The sequence below is a fragment of the Chironomus tepperi genome, unplaced genomic scaffold, assembly GCF_022539635.2.
Source record: "Chironomus tepperi strain 1889 unplaced genomic scaffold, CSIRO-AGI_Ctep_v1 contig_337, whole genome shotgun sequence".
NCBI classification, from domain to species: Eukaryota; Metazoa; Arthropoda; class Insecta; order Diptera; family Chironomidae; genus Chironomus; species Chironomus tepperi.
This window is the reverse complement of record NW_027226459.1, coordinates 808,011-828,955: the sequence shown is the minus strand read 5'-3', so window position 1 is coordinate 828,955 and position 20,945 is coordinate 808,011. Positions and strand designations below refer to the sequence as shown.

The window sequence follows — 20,945 nt, the reverse complement described above, 5'->3', positions numbered from 1 at the left end:
CACCTAGTTGCGCCGTTAAAAATAAAAGATTGCCCACCACTGATCTGAGAGACCTGCTAAAGCTCCTATTTAAGTTTTTGAATCTTGTTTTGTAGATCTTTAGAGATCAAGAGGACGACCATAGAACTCCTGGAACAAGGCTGTTGACAGAAACAGTAATTTAATACGTTGAGACGCATTCAGAAGGTTTCGAGGTGAAACCAGTTCACTTTCCTTCTTTTTGGACAAAATTCTTTAGTTTTCTGGAGTTTTCCGTGGAAAACTGCCCAACCGTTCTCCCTCAAAATTCAAATTCCTCTCCAAACCCCCTGAAACTTAGTATTGGTAATTGTAAAGTGGCAGCAAGTGATAAAACCAGCTTTAAGCACCTACTAAGGGACATCATGGATCACAGGGTTAATCTGTACAACCAGTGACGTAAGAAAGTTGATAAGATGCTCTCAAGCTAGCAATAAATTTGTCATTTGGTATTCCTGGAGACATCAACTCTAACCGACAAAGAACAGGCTTTCATGGTACATTAATATGACTACGATACCTTAAAGCAGTGTTTGATTTGGACTTAGACTTGGTTTTGAGTCGAGTCGACTTTTTCATACAACATTGGAGCCAACTTCGAGCTCTGCTCATATTCGTTCTCTTTGTCTGTCAAGGCAAATGTCTATCTCATGCAACTTCTGATTTATCTTTAAAACACAGCCGTTTTGTAGTCAAATTAAAGCTATTTCAAATGCCATTTTCCAGCCATCCTTCATATCTCTCTCCAACTCATCGATTTCCACTCATATGAACCAATAACCTTCTCCATCATCGACATACATCCTCTCACAATAAACCGTTAAAATTTTCACCATCAACAGCATCTGTCTCATTCATTTTCTCATCCTCGAATGTTTAAATATACATATGAATATAAGGAATATAGAGCAAAAAATCCGGATGTGAGCATTGCGGGGAGATGGAAAGAGCAATAAAAAAATAAAAACGTACAAAAACTATAATTTTAGCACTTAATCAATACATATATCTTCTATGGTGTTGAGAGGATGCGTGTCGTTTGCTAACGTCAATGCCTTATTACTCAATTCACCAATACAAATAGATAGAAGAAATGGAGATGAAAAAATATGTGTTTTATTCATTGTACTATGCTTTGTCGAGTGGCTATTGTGCGATGGCTATTGTCTACAGTTAATTAATTTTTGTTCCTCTCTGACGATGAGATTCGTGAAGATTTTTTTATTTTTTTATTGTGTGTGAATTTTTCGATTATTTTTTGGGATTTTGGTGCTAATGCAATGGATTAGGAAATATTGGAATTAATTTAAAGAATGTTTAGGTGAATTTTTCTGGACAATGGGCTTTCCATGGCCTTATCGATCCTGGTAGCAGGCTAGATTCAATTTAATCCTTCCTCAAATCCAGAGTAAAGCTGGCCTGAAGAAAATATTCTGAAAATCTTCGAAATTCCGTCAATGCCGTGCAGTTAACGACTTCTTTTCCTCACAAATTCCCTCAAAATTTGTCCCAAAATGCTACAAGGACACATAATTCTGTTAAATTTGTAGCCCGAATAGCACAAATCGATTAATCAATCAAAAATTTGACCCCAAAGCTTGTGTAACACTGACTTGGTCTCGAACTCGGTTTAAATCTGGCACCAAGTCAGAGGACCGACCGACCGTGTGCCGGATTTTATCGGATTTACAGGATCGGTTTCTATCGGTTCCATGAACTACAACTTTTCAGAAACTTCCTACTTCTAAGATTCCAGAGAAAAAATCACATCCTCAGATGAGACTCGAACCTACACCCTCTAAATTATAGGACAAATGCTCTAACTTAGTTCTAACCTAATGAACTACCGGGGCTGATATGGAGTGTGGCAGAAAGCACATTTAAATTTTCTTTTCTATTCAAGACCAGATGCCCGAAGTCGATTGGAGTTCCATATGGAGTCAAGTCAACTTGAGTTGATTTTTCAATTCAAAATCCGAGTCAACTTCCAGCTTATCTACAAACCCAAAGAGATTCAACAAATACTTTTCAAGCATAACTTCCACTTTAATATCTTAATTCCCATCAAACGTTCATGCTGAATGCTCATTCGTCCAAAAAACTACACTTAATTCCTCCTTAAAAGTAATAATCATTTTCTATAAAACAGTCCATTCAGCACAAAAAATTCGTTCATGTCAACTTCCTATAATTTTCACCCATTGTTCATATTTATAACAAATACCGGAGGCAATATATCCCTCATTATTTTCATTATGCTAACTGTACAATATTGTACACATTGACAGATTTATCACGAAATACTTAAAAAATAAGGAAGAAAATCACCTTTGGGGCATTGAGATGAAGTGAAGATTGAGGTTAATCTTAATGAGATTTTTGGAATTTCACTAAACATTCGATAACGCACAGTACGTAATAGAACAAAAAAAGGACCATACAATAGCTGCCAATATTATAATAAAGTAATGTGAAAAAGGAAACAAAAAAAGCGGGAGGACAATGAATGGAATCGAGCGTGGCACAGCAAGAAACTGAAGAGAATTTAATGATTCAGTATGTGTGCGTGTGTCTGTCAAATAATAATTGTAATGGGACAATAAATAAGAAATATCGAATCTCTTTCTTATTTCTCCCGTTCAGTTCCGATGATTTTTCTCTTTTGTTCCTTCAATTGATCTTACACGAAAGAGACTTTATGTTCGGAAAGAGACTTTATGCTCAGAAGATGTCATCTATATATTATGTAGATGGCAAATAAAGTTTTACATTCATTTTTCATTTTATTCTTGTGACAGGGGTGGATTTGAGGGATTGGGGTGAGGGTTGGGGGGGTCGATCCCCTCCCCGACCTCTCCTTTATTTGGAAATATGCTTCAAAATTGCCTGGATTTTTCGATAAACCCCCTCTAAAGTCAATCCAAGATACCCCTCCCCCTTCCCCTGACTACACCCCGTCTCAATATGCTGTACCCCCACTCCTACTACTCCTCCAACACCCAAGCGCCTCTTTTGATATTTTTTCCTTCTTTTTTTAGTATTTTTATTTTTTTATCCATTCAGAAAAAAATTGTGAGCATGTTCATGGATGTGAACTTTTAGTGCCCTAGTAATGAAATGTTTCAGAATTTGATAGGCTTTGAGTGTGATTGTTCATTTATGATATAAAAATTTGTAGAAAGTTGATGAATAGAATGGAAAAAAAAAACAAAAAAGATTGATGGCTGAATACAGGAATAACTTTTTTTTATGGCGGTTCTTATCTGATGTGATACTTTTTTTTATACTTCGAATGTCCTTTGATTAATTTTGAATTTGTTCAGTTGACCATTTTTATATGGAAATAATTGGAAAGGACATAAATGAGTTCGATTCTAATCGAATTTGAATCGATTTATGGGTTCAAGTTTCAAAATTTTGTGCAGGATCCAGAAATGTCCACGGTGTAGGAATGGCTGAAAATTCGGTTCCAGGCCTGTGCAACACCGGCTTCAGTCCAGATTCGATTAAATCCGACCTCAAGCTAAATTCAAGTCGGCCTGCGACTGGAATTTCTGGTATTTCTGCGCTATGTGCTTTTCTAAGGATTATCCAAAACTGAGCTTTTAGGAACACAGAAGGAACTTGGGGATTAAGTCAAATGGAAGCAGTTTTGAGAGCATCTTTGAGGTGAACAGCTCCTACTGTCATTGCTTTGAGCTTTGTTCGTAATTTTGTCTTTTTGACAACATTTTATAGAATCATTGAGAATTCAAACTTTGGTGAGAATCGAACTCACATCATCTTAAGAAAGTTAGCATTAGAAATGCGGTCTATTGCTTAACCACTCAGTCATTGACGCCACGTTCTACAAATGGCAGATTTAACTTTATATGGCTATATATGGATACTAAGCATTACTGACTTACTAACTGCAACAATGATTCTATGTGAATCATTGCAGTTGATTCTATCATTTAACTTGGCTAGTTCCCAGTTCTCAACCTGCGGATGACATTAAATGTCATCTTAAGGATATCATTAACTATCGATACCCAAGATCCCTCACTCCTCCGACTTGCCAACTCTAAATTCCATAAATATTCCAAAATCCACCTACTTTTTGCTTTCAAAACTTCCAATATATTAAAGTTATATCCTCAAAATCCTCATTCCAATAAATTTATCTTTTGCTTTAAATAACAGAAAAAAAAACTTTCTGTAAGCGAACTCAATATTAAACTTTTAGTAGCCTCATTGAATGAGCATAAGGAAAATAAATCTCAACAAACAGAAGACTCAAGCCTTATTCATCACAAGTAGGTACTCCAGGCAACTTCCTAGAGACAACATCAAATTCCTCAACGAAAACATCAAATGGGAAACCGAAGCTAAATATCTGGGAATGATAATCGACAAGAGAGTGACATTAAAGCAGCATGTAGAATATGTGACCAACAGAGCTCACACTGCACTAAGACTACTTTATCCCCTCATCAGCAGGAACTCACATCTCGACGTTCGAAACAAACTTCTCATCTATAAGCTAGCCGTGAGACCCATCTTCACATACGGCTGTCCAGCATTTGAACGGATGGCAAAAACACATCTACAAAAACTACAAGTACTACAAAACAAATTCTTGAGAATTGTTCTCAACAAAACAAGATACGAAAGGATATCAGATCTACATACTGAAGCAAAAATACCCTCTATTGAGGACTACGTCGGAAAGTTGCAAGCGAATTTCAACACTCGTCTTGCGTCGCGAAACACCGAATAAACCACAACATAAATTAAAGCAAAACAATTTCAAAATAAAATCAAAAACTAAGTGATGAATGCGATAAGCCAGAATCCTTTAAAAATTTAAATACAAATAAAATGTATCCAAACTTTGTACATAATTAAGTTAAAAATTTAATGAATAAAAAGTTTATTTGAAAAAAAAAAAAAAAAAAAAAAAAAAGAATGAGCATAAGCTCTGCAAATGTGATTGATTTTTTTTTATCCAACTGCAATATTCTTCTCTCTTCTTCTACCACTACCTTACTATATTGTCAATGTTTTTGTTTTTCCCAAAACGCTAATAAAAAAATCGAAGGACAATGTTCTCGTTTCGACATGTACATAAATAACACATCTGTATGGATGTATTCATACACGTATGTACATAGGTTAGAAATTCAGGGTTGCTGACATGGGAGTTTGTTAAGTACCTGTGCGAATTGTTCTGAAGAAATTGTTCAAAATTAATATGAGAGGATTTTCATGACATATAAGCATGAAGGTGGATGGATGTGGATTGTGGATCAGAGGTGGTATTGTGCATGTTCTGTAAATCTGTTCTGGGCAAATTTAACTTGTTTACAAGAACTAAGGCTTCCCGATCGGCATATACTTAAAAGTTGTGTACACGGTAGTCCAAACTGCATGATTAGAATCAAGTTTCGCGTACTTAGCAGTCACTTGCATGCCATTAGACAGTCACATTCACGACGCTTGACAATCACTTGCACGTCGCTTGATTGTCACTCTTCACCTGCTTGACAGACACTTGCAGCTAGCTTGGCAGTTTCTTGCATACCACTTGACAGTCAATTGTACGTCGGTTGACAGTCACTTGCACGAAGGTTTATAGTCACTAGTACGTAGCTTGATATCCTCTCGTATGCAGTTTGACAGTCACTTGCATGCTGCTTGACAGTCACTTGTACACCACTTGACAGTCACTTGCACATCCCTTGACATTCTATTACACACCACTTAACCATAACTATCATGTTGCTTGGCAGTTACTTGCACGTCACTTGCATGTGGCTTCACAGTCATTTGCATGCCGACTGGCTCTAATTATTCAGTTTGCTTGGCTACTGTGTATACAGCATTTAAATTCGTGCTAATCGGATCAAAAACAGAATTTACTTATCTGTAAGGACAACTTGAGGACAACTGATAATGTGTCCCACTGTTGGACCATTTAAGGAACAACCATCGATAACCAACCCTGAATGTTCCAAAAGTAATCCTGCGAAAAGAAAATCTCATGCATAAAAAAATCTTACTCACTTATAACTGATAAATTGTATGTGTAGCTTTGCGTTTGACTCTTTAAAAAGTCAATTCGACAACGATAAACGCCTTGATCATGTCGTTTGATATCCTATGAGAATAGTTGAAAAAAAGAGAAAAAATGTGAAAAAATACAATAAAATATGGAGGAATATAAAAGCTGCAGAGCAACCAAATTGAGTTGAGTGAGTGGAGGAGATTAAAGATAAATGCTTTTTGCTTGCTTTCTGCCTTTTCGTCTTGTCTTGATCTAGAACATGTAAAATTTCTAATATCCATAAAGAAACACAACATATAGCAGCGGAAACTTTCCTTTTTTTTTGTTACGTTCCTTACTCTTTTTATTCATGTGATGTATAATTTATTCAATTCTTTTGCGATTCGTCTTTCGACTCTTTGTGATGTATGAAGATGTGAGAAATTTATCGTGTTTCTGATAAGCATTGTACTGAATGAAATTTCACTTTGACTATAGTTGTTTGATTTTATGGCTATAGATAAATCTTTGATAGTTAAGAGACTAAAAGATTGGCACAAAACTTTCAATTTAGTTTGAGTGTTTTTTTTTTCTTATTTTAGGAATTTTAGGGTATTGGAAAGGAATGAAAGTGAAGTGATATATTTAGTAAATTGAATGTTCATTGCTTTTAGTTTATCAATTTCCGTGAAAAATTGACTAGTTTTGTAGAGAATATATTGAATCTATGGCACGCAACTGTTGTCTAGATGTATGACGCACTATACGACGCATGACTGTTGTTTCAAGAAAAATTTAAGTTTCACACAAACTTTGGGTTAGCAATAAATTATATGGCGCGCAACTGTGGCAGTGAGATCAACTTATATGGCGCGCAACTGTGGCAGTTGCACTAAGATTAACTTATATGGCGCGCAACGGTGGCAGTGAGATCAAATTATATGGCGCGCAACTGTGGCTGTGAGATCAACTTATATGGCGCGCAACTGTGGAAGTAAGATCAACTTATATGGCGCTCTACCGTTGCGCTGAGAATAGTTTTGCGGTTCGCAACCATTGCAGTGAGCAGTGTGCATAAGATCCATATATATAACCTCTAATACTTCATATCACTTCCAATGCCTTCATATTCATTCACCAACATCGACTTCATTACTTCATTCTTCATCGTATGTGAATATCTCATTCATTCAATAATAATAATATGAAAAGAATATTCAAGAACGATAAAAAAATTCTCAAACAAAAAAGAAGCAAAAAAAAAGAAGTCAAAATAAAGTTAAAATAAATTCTCTTGCGGCTTTGAAGTGAAAATTTGAGCATAAACTTTTGCCATAGTCGAAAAAAAAAGAGAATCTCCATCTATTCTTCTTCCTTTAAAGGTGATACCTCAAAATGTCAGTAAAAATGTTGAACGAACGAAAAAAAAAGTCATGAATTTTAAAAGAACAGGATATAAGAGGAAGAATTTTCATTGTCGTGTTAGCGAGAAGAAGTTTTTGTCGTTCTCCTTGCAACTCCTCTTATTTTTGTCATAATGCGCAATTGTTAGAAAATTTTCAAAAGGAAGAAGCTTAACACAATAAGAGTAATAGTCAACAGCAACGTATGGCATGTGCAACAAATAGATTATTGTGTTGCACCTAGAATACAGAGTCTCAAAATCATAGTTCGAATTGTAATTTCGTTAGATTGTATGGTAGCCAGATAGCATGCCAGCAAGTTAGCAATGACATTTGTATGAAAACAATGTAATGTCGACTGCATTGGTTATTATAGTCAAGGGATGAATGTATTATGAGATTTTGGAGCTAGTTTTTATAGATTTGAAATTCAGGAATTTTAACGGATTTTTAAGATTCAAAAATTTAACGAACTATTTAAATTCAAAATTTTAAACGAATTTTTCAAATTCAAAATTTTCAACGAATTTTTGAAATTGAAATCTTAAACGAAATTTGATACAAATTCCAACATTCAACGTATTTTTCAAATTTAAAATGAAGAAAAAAATTCAAATTTCTAAAATCCGTTTAAAATTCAACATTCTCTTCAAACCAAATCAAAGTTACCAAAACAGTCTTAAAGCTACCTCAACTATTTCCTTAATAAGCCCATCAGCAAAAAAAACATTTTTCCAAAAGTATATCCCTTCCCTTTTTCCTGAACAAATAAACATCCAACGAAGAATTTTTGTTTCCCATACTTTAATCATCCCAACTCACTCTCTCTTTCAACCATGTTGTACTGTTGTAAACAATCACAAGGACGTGCTCTAGATATTCTATTGAATCCTAATTACATTTCAAACTTACCTTAATTACTAACGATTCAGGTTTATTGTCAATGGAAAAGTTGGCACGTGATCCGAAGACTTCGGGTGCAGACCAATGTTTTGGTTGGTGTTGTGAAGTTTTGTCTCGCATATCGACGCTAGAGAGATAGGAAAGAAAGTTTAATATAATAGAAATATTGTTGTGATGGAAGATGAGGAAATATACTAAAAAAAGTTTCAAGATTGATAAATTGGTATGGAAATTTTGAAGGGGAATTGAGGGGATTTGACGCATATTATTCAAGAGCGGAGACAAGGAGGGTAAAAAGGAGGTAAGTGTGCAGTGGGGTTCTTTGGATGAACCCCACGTACTGCTTAATACCGCGGTATTCCTGCAAATACCACGATACCGTCTGGTTTAGGCTGCGGTTCAGGTTGCTCTGATTAAAAGCGCCGTGTGCCTTGGACAAGACTCCCAAAATGAAGCCCCTTAACCCCCTCAATTCCAATATTCAGCTTCCATCAGCAAAGAATATCAAGAAAAGTAAAGCAACATAATTATAGTATTTAAAAGAAAAAGCAAGCCCCAAAAGAAATGAAAATTGTATGTTGAATGAGAAGCCTGAATAAACAGTCAGATCAAGGAAGCCCTTCCGCACACAAAAAAAAATTGAATGAGCCCCTTTTGTTTGCCATTCTCAATGAGAGAAGCAACTTTTTATACCGCATCATAAATAATGAGCTAAAATTTATAATCATTTTTTTTTGGAAGAGCTTATATTAATTATAAATCCTTAATTATAAGCTCAAAAAAATGTATATATAGAGAAAAAAGGACTGTTTATTAAATACAGTGGAAGCGGGGCTAGATGAGGAGATCGTAAATATAAATAAAAACAAAAAAAGAAGTTCTCTAGAGACAGCAACGAGATACGAGGATATAAAAGAATGGTGCAGTATGGATATATAAATAGCTGTGCTAATTGCATGCAATGATTTCATAAATTTACCTATAAAGTGGAATTCCACCATGCGCTGATTTAAAGAAGAACACCATGGATACATCACTTAATGGCGATGATATTGGACATTGTAGTAATGCACTCTTACCCTCAACGGCAATCACGTCGACTATTTGTGCTGAAATAAAAAATGAGAGGATTAAAATGTAGTTAAAGACTCAGGAAATTTTGAGAGATTTTAATTCATTAGCGCTGTATTATGTAAATTAAAATTATTTATCTTTTGATGAGCATCTTGTGATTAATTGTCATGATACGGCGAGACTAATTAAATTATATTAAGGTTAGAATGTCTTTCGTTGCTTGGTATTCAAAATGTGACGCATTATTTTTGGTTTTGTATCAAAAGTCTCGGAACTTGAAGTTTAAAATTCTTTATAATTGATGAAGGTTAATAGGTTCAAGTCTTTTTAATCTTAACCCAGCTAAGCCAAGCTAAGCTCCAGTTTTGAACTTGGAGATTGTACCTGAATAGCAAAGATTGGTTAATTTATCAAAAATTCCGCTCTAGACTGACGTGACTCTGACTTGGTGCTGTATTCGATTTGCAATCAGAATTGAAAGTCACCGATTTTGATTTGGAATGATTAATCGAGTTGTGCTAGTTGAACTGATGAAATAAAGGCTAAACTATGGAAAAAGACGTTAAACTCCTTAACCTGCCAATTGGGAGAAGTTCTCCAAGAACAAAACCGACTTTAGACGTTCTCTCTATCCGGCATTAAGCCAACGTGCGCCCCAACCAAGGAAGTGAATATAAGTAAGAAAAGTGATCAATGACAGGCTTGATTCTCTTTGTTGTGTAGCTCGACTGACATAGATGTAAACGTGGTGGGAGAAGCACAAATTAGTTAATTGATTAAAGATCACTTGGAGCAGGTTTCAGCTTAAATTTTGAATTGCGCCAAAGTCACTGTGATCTGGTGCCGAACTTCGGATTGATTAACCGACTTACTCTATTCGAGATGGTTCAGCATTACATTTGCTATTTTGAATTGGCAAACGGAAGCCAGCGTTTGCATCTTCATCATTTGTCATCTAATAGAGGTCTTTGATGACAATTGACCTATACAGCCAGCAAAGTAAGTAGTAATTTCGTGCTAACTTATTTACTTCACTGCCCATACAGTCTAATTGTGATCAGTAGCCTCCCTCAGATGGCGCCTAAATCTGACTGTATCACTGGCTTCCGTCAGCCAATTAGCATCATCAAGTGTGTAATAATTTCGTGCTAAAACCATAAAAACCCTCAAAAATTCTCCTTAAATCCTGCAAAATCAGCAAAACTTTCGTATCTCACCATCCTCAACCTTAACTATTAATTTACTAAAAATAATTTCTAATATCCAACTTAAATTCATGACCAGAAGAATCACAAAATGCCTTCATCATCACATCGTCTTGTGAAATATAAATGCACTAAAATTCTCAACGTGCTTCGAGGAAGTATTTTAATTCATAATAAAAACAAAAAGAATCAAGACAAAAATCAGCTCAGAGATTGAAGCTCATTATCTCGCTCTTTAACTTTTCTGATGACTTTAATTCGTTTTTATGACAGTACAGAACTGTTCATTTACCGACGAGAAAAAAGTGCTTATCTTTATGTCCTATGGAAAATTAAATTATATACACGTATACACTACTGCATGCCTGGATATAAAGGTAAAACTTTTTTTTTGTTTTGTTCGTTTAGTAATTGAATTGAGCCGTGAAACTTTCAACAGCAGCATGTGCGTAGATGCCTTGATAACACATGTCATTCCAATACACGTGTGATTGTGTACCTACATCGATATTATATGCTCGATAAATTGATGTTTTTCAGAACAATAAAATGTTACTGTATATGAAAAATTTGTGGATGTAAAGGATGTATGTATATGTTCATTCAATTTCCTTTCACATTATATCAAACATCAATGTCGGACGAGTGGATAAAAACAACAGAAATTACATTGATGAGAAATCAATCTTGGACATGACTTTTTTCTCTGTTTTATTGTATTTAGTTATTTTGGGAAATTATGCTTCCTGATTTAGTTTTAGTTCAGTTTGGGGAGGTTTGATGACTGACTTCCGGGTGACACTGGGATGATTCAAATGAAAAGGGTTCAGTCACGACTTAGGATAGTGTTTTTCAAAATGTGTGCCGCGTCTGAAATTTTTACAAAATGCAATGAGCTGCATGTCATAAGCAGTTCTAGTCGTGGCTTACTGGAACTGATCTAAGTGACTATAGAATGATCAAAATTGATTAAATTGTGATTAATGAGCTCCGGACCCTTGGTCACTGACACATTAAATGACACCAAATGGAATCAGCCTTCATGTAGCTTCCAAAAGGCAGCATTTCTTCAATTTTGTCACTCAAGACCAAGCAGATTGTAAGTAGTAAACTAATTTCACCATACGGCGCGAAATTAATAAATAAACCACAAGATTGTGCCCCATCTCTTCTCCTTGCCACACTGAAAAGTGTGCTAAATTGGTCTAAATTAATTCCTGTTCAAACTGAACGTTTATTTAAATTGAAACTTTATTTATCCCAAAAGTGTCATTTTTGGTGAACACTTTTGCTCTTTAGGTCGAAAATTATTGCCAAGTTATACGTGGTTGACTCTAAAGTCAGGTGGTTCTCAAAATTAGGCAAAAATATTAATTGATTGAAGACCAAAGAACTAATCGAGAAGTATATCCTCCGAGTCTGTGGCTTAAAACTACTAAGCGCGTAATTGTGATGAAAGAATGTCAGCATCAGCAAGCAGACAGAGTATATGTACAAACTAGTTGACAAAACCAGCAATAAGGTCAGATGAAAAGTTTTTCTTTTTAACCTAAGATCCAAATAGAAACATGGTTACAGTAAGTAAGTAAGTCTGTGACTCAAAGCTGATTCTGGAAAATGAGCAATACCCTAGCAACACTTTAATTGTTCCTACCGGGCACCTTCAGGTCAAATTGAGGTTTTGCCGTCAACGTGGCTACGTATTGTCAACATAACGGCTAAATTGTATCCCTCGTTAATGATCTTGTTCATTGGATCTCAAAAGGACTGCCTGTTGATGTATACCATCGCAATTCAACAATCAATACAATAAATCTCTACGAATCAATATCATAAGATGCACCCTTTGTCACCCCAATTCAACCAAACCAACAACTTGCTTAGTTCTTCCTTATTTCTTTCCATCCTCTATTTTTCCAATTTATTTCGATGGATATAAAATCAAAAAAAGGAAATAGACACGATAGTGTTAAACCGTTCAATCAGTATCAGCACTATATGCACAAATATGTCTTAATTAAATATACACACTAAATAGATATAGATAAAGTGGAATGAGTGGAATGGAAGTGAGATTGAGTTAAATGTAATGGGAAAAGAATAATGTGTGTATGTAAAGGAATGGGGGAAGAAGATGAAGAAGTTTGACCTAACCAAATGTGGGTAAACATCAGAATGGATATTTATTGGAACCGACGAACATGAGAGATCAAAATTAATTAGAATGCTCCTACATGTATACACAATAAAAATCATAGATATGAAAAAAGAGCACACACATCGGACCAAAAAAACAAAAAAAAAGGAAGGAACGGAATGAAATAAATAGAGAAATAACACACATATAAGGGAAATTAATTAAAGAATCGTGAGTTTATGAGATTAGGCCTGAGCGATTAAATGAAATTAATTTTTCCTCTGCCTTCTTCTTCCCATCTCCCCAAACATTTTACTGCCATCGTCATTTTGCCTTCATGTTGTGCTTTGATTGTTATATTTGCATAAACCAGTGATAAAAGTAATGAGGAACTGTACAATGGGCAAATGATAAAAATCTTTTTTGTCTTCTTCCTTTTGCCTTCAATTTTTTTTACTTCCTTTTTAACGCCCATAAAAAAAGATAAAGGAACGGAAAGAGAGGAAATATAAATGAAATTTATTTCGGAAAATTTGTTCATTATTTTAAAAAAAAGTTTTTCATCTCTATTTTGAGCATTGATTTCTTTTTTATATTGTTTTTATTTCTGTCTCTTTAACGTTTCTTTTGTTGGATGGATTGTGGGGTGTTGAAAGTTTTTATGTTTGTCTGGATGGCCATTTGTGAGACTTGGCAAATATTCACAGTAAGATTGAGAATATTTTGGAAAAGGAACTAGACCAAAGATGTTCAAACTGAGGCATACTTTGAGGCATACCTGTGACACACCTTGGTCATACTAAGCCTCTACCCAAACCGTACAAAGCATTAGGTTCCAAAAATTTTCGGCGGAACTATAAGAAGGATCTAGTCTGATCTAGGAATGATCTGAAGCTTAGTAGTTAGGAAGAAGTATTTCACTACTAGGAATTGAACCCACATCCTAATAGATTAAAAGTATTTTTAGACTTCTTCATAAATTCATAGATATGTGCAACTACTACGTTTGTACATACATAATTGACATTGTTATGACATCATCATCGAATCGTCTTGTAGGCATGTAGATGGATAAATATAGTGATAGAGCATTATCACGTTTCTACTTTGTTCTGTTCAACTACATTCTTGGAAGAAACCCAGTGTAGAAAAGACAAAGAATTCAAGACATGGCCGGCTTGACTCCCTTAATTGACACTGGGTTGGCTTGACTCCAAAATAACACCAATTCGGAAACATGTCAACATCGAGTCGGATTTGCCTCCTTTTCTAAGTTGTGTGCCTTCCGAGATTCCTGATTTTGTTGTAAACTGGGCGCACACAGCTTATAAATCCTTAATCTCTATTCAAGTTGACCTGGGGCTGGATTTTTGACCATTTCTACGTCGTATGCTCTCCCAGATTAATAATTTGACTATATACCCGGAAAACACGACTTGACGCTGGCCTAAAGCAGAATTTCATCAAATCTAGGCTGAGGCCAGATTCACGCTGACTTAGGGTCGAATTTTCAGCCATTTCTAGGTCAAGTGCCTTAGCCGAGCTTAATGTATGTTCAAACAGATAAACATTTCTATCTTTTGATTGATGTATGCTTATAAAGCCATAGCACTGCTTATCAGATATATAAAGCACATTTTGCCCACACACATATAAAATTCAAAATAAAAGCATTAACCTCAATAAAAAAGTCATATGGCATACATAAAATGACAAAATAATAAAACTTTTTATTAGCTACATTCCCAAAACCATCAGTTATTCCCTTTAAAGTTTAACATGAATTCATCAAAATTCTGTGGTTTCAGGCCCTTTTAACCTTTTAAGTAGCAATGAAGAAAAATGGTTTATTAGATGAAATTGATGGATAAGGATGACGTTACTAAGCTATTTGAAGATATCAAAATTCAATGCTTGAGGTAGAAAATGCTGTAAAAAGCGTCGACAGGAACAATTTAAAGGGTTTTAAATAAGGACAAAGTAATAAAAACCAATTTATGATCCATGGTACAATAATGTGCTGATCCATGGTATAGATAATCAGTAGATTCGGATCAGATATCAGGATTGTAGTGCCTTGAGCACTTTCTATCATGCACACACACTAAATGACACACTAGTTCGTCGTCAAAAGCATAATGTTAACCTTTAGACACTAAATTAAGACTAGATGTCCTTAAGGATCGATCGCTATCAAGGGTCGTAAAGCCATGAAGAGGAATGAGGATGTGGCAGTGGATGGTCTGAGTTTTGCAGCAGAATGGGTCAACAGTGACAAGCATTTGTCTTACGTATTAAGGAAATGGCCTCCGAACGGCCTCCGAGCGACCGTAAAGTCACTAGAACACCGCTACGTTGTCGTGCTGATTGCCAAACATCAATGTGACATGAAGGCACTCTGATGACATTGTGATGACTATTTTCGACAGTATTAAATGAAGATATGTCACCGAGTGCTGCTCAGACAAGGAGTTAAGTGTGTCACAGTCTTAACACTGTCCTAAGATCATGTTCAAAGCTAATGTTGTCCAAATTATAGCAATAAATCCACAAATTGAATCAAAACTTAACATTAAGTCCAAAAATCTCATTTTATGACAATTTTAATTTCTATACAGCATAAACTTTCAAAAAACATTGCATAAAATAATTAAGTATTTTTCCCAGCATCTCAATAACAATTGCTCACGTCCTCAAGCAATTATAAAATGCGTCCAATTCCCCAACAGCAGTTAAAGCAGAGATGAGGAAAAACTTTCATAATTTTTCTTAAACGTTTGCCTTTTAAAACTTGGTCTCAAGTATTTTACACCAGAGAGAGAGTGGATGCCTACACATTTCGTCCAATCAAGACATAAAAGAAAGCAATTAAGCAAAAAAGGAAGTAAATGATAGGGTCAGTTCAACTTAATTTCCTCTTGAATATCCTCCATCATTTTACATCTACAATCTTCTTCATCTTCATCACTTACAAAACAATTCAAGAAATTGCTAAAGATGGTAAATGATTTTCTTTTCTGTTCCTTTATGACTCTGTTAATTTCACATCGATGGCTTGACTTTGTAAATTAAAATTTGAAGAAATTGGTTCATTCAAGGAAAGGGTTTTGGGACGAAAGTAATTTAATAAAGGAAAGTTTATATTTAATGTGAATTTGTACATACACATACACATCTACAGGCTGTATAAGCACTTCACCCCTTTTTTGTGATTCTCGGTCTTTTATGTGAAACTTTAATGTTGTTTCTGAAAGGTCTTTTGAACTGTAAAAATGTTTAAGTTTCTTGGAAATATAGACCCGAGTGACACAAATGTAGATGACTCTGGCATGAAGCTTTTAAGGCACCGTTACTTAATACTTACTGGAACCATGCTCCGACTTGGAAGTATAGGTTATTTCAATCAAGGCCTTCCATGTGACTCTATTACTTGCCACATCACAAAGCTTGTATTAAGGCACGTTAAGTCTCTTTTAACAACACCAATTGGAAACCGTCAATTTTTGACAATTTTTGACCTAATTACTGTATTACCGACCAAACGGTCATAGGTTCAAGACTCGGTAGAGGAAACTTTTTCGCCTGTTCTTTTTAGAATCTTATGCAGTAGAAACGCGGTTCACAGCATCCCTTTGAAAGCTAAAGACAATAAGTTGACATTAGGTTACTCAAAGGATTGACTGTGATCCCACTATAAACTGTAGGTCTACTGAGTGCAGAGGTCTGTCGCACCATCACTTGTTAAACAATCATTAGCCGCGAAACGTCATATCGCAGCTCTGAATTTCAATAATCTGAATTGCTAAATGTTTTTTATATGGGCTCCGTGGCAGAGCCTTCTACATTTATGCTGTTCAGGACAAAATTATAGCTTTTTCCTAGTATATTTTAATACCTTATTGTTAATTAATCTGTTGTTAATGATTTTTCAGGATATGTTTGATCAAACGGCTTTGTTTTGCCGCAGGAATTCGGTTTGTACACATGCTGTAATTTTCTTTAATACTTAAAGTTCGTAGAAATTTTGTGAGTATTATTTGATATTAGATCCTTTAAATGTGGAGTTTATTACACGTGTTTTACGATTTTGATTTTCTGGAAAAATTTCTTCAGGGAAAATATCAGTTAGCTATTTTTTTACATCTTCTGAGAATGACAGAGATTCGTGGAAAGGCAAAATTGATATTTTTTTAGGCTTAAGGCTAATTATTTGGAATTATTATTGAATCGATTAAAATAATTGCTCTAATGCAAGAAGAGCATGGAAAATGCAACATTTGTCTTTGGAGTGTCAGACCAACGTGACTCCAGCATAGGGTAAGGGTTTCCGGTGCTGAGATCAAGAACGGGATAATCTTCCTGAGTAGTCTCGGTATTGACCAAAAATGTCCTGGATTGGTTGTGTTAATAAGGACGCTAGAGTTCTCAATATCCCAAATCGGCAGAAATTATCGAAAGATCGAACTGTCTATAGACGTTCTTTAAATGCAGCAATGGACCCCCGTGCACCCCAGTAAGTAAGTAAGTCTCGGTCTTGAGGATTTGTAATGACTGAAACTTCGGAAAACAGGTGGAAAACCTTAGTGTTAGGCCGTTTTTTCCCTAATGCCACAAGAATCTCGAGTAATTAAGGCCTGAGGACATTATTTCCTGACTTTTTTCACCTTTTCACCTCATGTGACTAAGCACAAGTAAGCAAGACTAAGTCTTATTACCAAGTTTGAACTCCTTACACTTAAGAGTTCTAGAACCAATCCATTTTCTCACGCACAACCCAAAAATGATCCCACAACCTTTAAAATCATATCACTATCCCAAACTTTCTATCCACAAAAATACCTTATACATAATTCAATACATTCCCACACATCACAAACAACTATAATCTAACTTCAATTTAATGAATAAAATATGTGGAAAGGATTGATGACTGAGGTGTCCATTAATACCCCTAAATAACTTTGAAATTTACACATAAATGATTCAGTCATGAATGTTAACATGAAGGAACAAAAACAACAATTGATGACATTTTCAATACACAGCAAAATTAAAAGATTCCATTGTCAATCCTGTCCTTCAAAGTCAGAATTCTAAAAAACTTAACAATAACAATTGGTATGAGACATTCCATAAAGGAATTGTTTTATCAATTTGCTATTTCATTGAACGGATAGCAAAAAGCAGCAATTGTTTTTGTAACATAATATAACATGACGAAACTTATTTTACAAAACAATACACGATGTCGGAAGTAAGCGATATACATATCGTAAAATATTTACTCACAAGTATTGTTTGATTTCATAAGGAACATAAACAGAAGTGAGGAAGAATTTTTGTTGTCAACGAATATTTTTTTGTGTTATTGCTTCAAGCCCCAGTGATTACAATGTACATTAGCTTTCAGTATTTGAACTGTATATTTATAATGTGTAATTTAGTTATTGAAGTTTTATGCTTTATGTAATTTTTGAGGAACTTATTGAAATGTTGGGAAGGTGTCTAGGCATTTGGAAATATTGAAGTTTCCAAGAAAAGACACAACAAAGGGAACGTCTTGCGAAAAATAGTAAGCTTCCAATTCAACGCTCATTTTTGTCGCTCGGGATACACTTTCTAGAAACCTTCAGAGCAGAATAATCAGAGTTGCAAAACAGGTGCCTGTAACAGGCAATTATTGATAATTTGTATGGTTTTTCTTTCAAAACTGTACAAATTATCTCGAATTTGTAAGAATTTTTCCTATCACAGGCACCTGTTTTGCAATGTGGTTTAAATGGACACTCAGTCAAGGTTTACAACCAACTCTCGATAGCTCAGTGGTAAGATGATGCGACTGAGAGTCGTAGGTTATGGGTTCGATTCCTGTTCATATCAAATTGTTGGGAAAACGGTTCTTTAGTTTTGAGTTATTGAGTGTCAAAATTAAGACTCAATAGAAAATTAGTCAAACATTCATTTTAAGTCTACCATCCAGAATGACATGGTCATCGCCAATAGACTTTAAAATACTACAAGCTTAATTTGATACCAAGGTGTTTGCTGCTTAATGATCTCTGAGTTCTCACTAGTACAACCATTCCAACACTCCACCAAACTACTTCAGCTAAAATATCAATTTAATTCCACTTAAATCTTTTCCAACATGATTTAAACTTCACACACCTCCCAAAAGACACTCCACCACACACAGATTTTTCATATTCATCTCCACATTTCTTTTTTCTATTTTAACAAATTGGAAATCGTGCTTAATATGAAAATTTTCAGAATCCTCAACAAATAATTCATTTCATTACGTTTCTTCCTTTGCTTACTTTTTAACTCTAAGTATGCAGCATGTCCCCTTTTCCCCTATATGACATTCATTGTTTTTCTAATGCAGGGGTGGGGAACATGTGTGACATGGCACAGATTAGTTCTAGGGCTCGATTAAAACCGTACAAAGTGTATGGTTCATGGAATTTTGGCTGAATATTAGTAGTGAGCCGCAGCACACAGGTTGCCCGCATCTGTTCTAAATTTTTCTATGTATAAAAAAAATTATTTGTCGTTCCTGCATCGAAGTGTCTTTATTTCACGTAGCAGCAATATTTTTTACTTTGTATGACGCTGAAAATTTTTTCATTCCTTCCTTTTTCCTCTCGGTTTCATATTTTCTCAAAAAAAGTGAGACAGAGAGAGTGAAAAACGGAAAAACCAGTGGGAAAATATGAAATGGGGTAGAAAAAAAATTATGAAAATGAAATTTATGTGTGGAATTCCGAATAATTTTGAAAAATGCCATCATAAAGTGCAATAAAGCTGAAGTTAAATGTAAAAGGATGGGAAGGTATGGTCGGGAAGCTTTCAGTAGATTGCATAATGCTTTGTGCACGTTTCAATAAATCTCATAAATCATGTGAAGCAAAAATAAAAAGGAAATTAATGAAAATTAAGCATGAAAGCAAATGAAGAATCAGAAAATTACTTTTTGTAATTAAAATCGTAAAGGGATTGGAGCGTGGCATTAAATAGAAAGGAAATCGACATGGACATGAAGAAGAATTGAAAAAAAGGAAGAAGAGGAAAAACTTTTGAAGATTAAAGAAGAAAACTTTTCTTGAGGAAATAATCCAGCATTTTTGTGCTGTCAGAAAATTGAAGTTTTAATGCTAAATGCTCAAACATTAAATAAAATGACTTTTTTTTGTGCTTACTCCACGCATCTTTATGTTCAAGCAATTAGAAACTGAAGGCAGTCATTTGGATGGAAAGAGGATCATGGTAGGAAATGTTATTTGGGGGTTTTGGGCATGAAACGCATTTTTTGGATGGGATTTTGAGTGATTTTATTGATGACATGATATCTCAACCTTAAAATTGGGATTTGACCAAGAACCATAGGTCTGCAATTCTTGCATTCAATATTTGAAAGCCTGCAATTTCCAGGTGTATCCTGTAGTTTGTCTAAAGTTCCATTTCTTGTCTGCAGGTCTTTAGTTTTGGATTAACTCTGTATAAAACTAAGTTATTGGAACTGAAATTTTGGCTCTAATTCTAGTATTTATCCAGAGAAAGGACTCGACGAAATTAAAAGCGAAAAATCCGGCAACAAGCCGGTATGATCAGATTTGATAAAATTCAAACTCACATCACCCTCAAATCCAGCTTCAAGCTGAAGCCTATCCGAGTGAGACCGAATTTCATTGAATCTGGCCTAGGACCAAAGCCACACTGAATTGGGGGTCGGAATTTTTGCCTGTTTTACGTCAAACACCTTCAGTGACTTTGCTAAGTAATTAAGATAAAGCTACTTTAACAACTAGCCAGCCAATGAGCTTGATATTTACAAAAAAATCAGTCCCGGAAAGCACACGGTGTAGAAATGGTGTAAATTTTAAACTAAAGTCTTAGAAATGTCCAAAAATCCAACTTCAGGACAGCGTGACATTGGCATGAGACTAAATTCGATGAAATCCCGTCTCAGGTTCAATTCAAGTCAACATATAGCTGGATTTTCGTCAATTCTAGCACCATGTTCTTTCCGAGCGTAATCATTCCAATTTTACACGCTTTTATTTGACAGTCAATCCAAACCGAACCTATTTCTATAAACTTATTAATTTCCAGCCTCATCAAACATTTCTTTTATCTTGCAATTTTCATCCTCCCCACCTCACACCACACTAACG

The 20,945-nt window shown here is 35.0% G+C and overlaps 1 protein-coding gene across 3 annotated transcripts in view; it reads right to left on the bottom strand.

Moving 5' to 3' along the window:
- LOC139093699 (neural cell adhesion molecule 2-like) overlaps positions 1-20,945 on the bottom strand; it is a 79,081-nt gene that overhangs the window by 26,483 nt on the left and 31,653 nt on the right. For 2 of the 3 annotated variants that reach the window (XM_070644507.1, XM_070644506.1), the window contains exons 3-5: positions 9,332-9,461; positions 8,362-8,479; positions 6,067-6,160 (exon numbers count right to left, since the gene is read on the bottom strand). In XM_070644507.1, the coding sequence (XP_070500608.1) occupies positions 6,067-6,160; positions 8,362-8,479; positions 9,332-9,461 (342 nt within the window). Of the gene's footprint in view, positions 1-6,066; positions 6,161-8,361; positions 8,480-9,331; positions 9,462-13,784; positions 14,658-20,945 lie in introns of those variants that run through there. The other variant, XM_070644508.1, reaches the window with a different exon arrangement.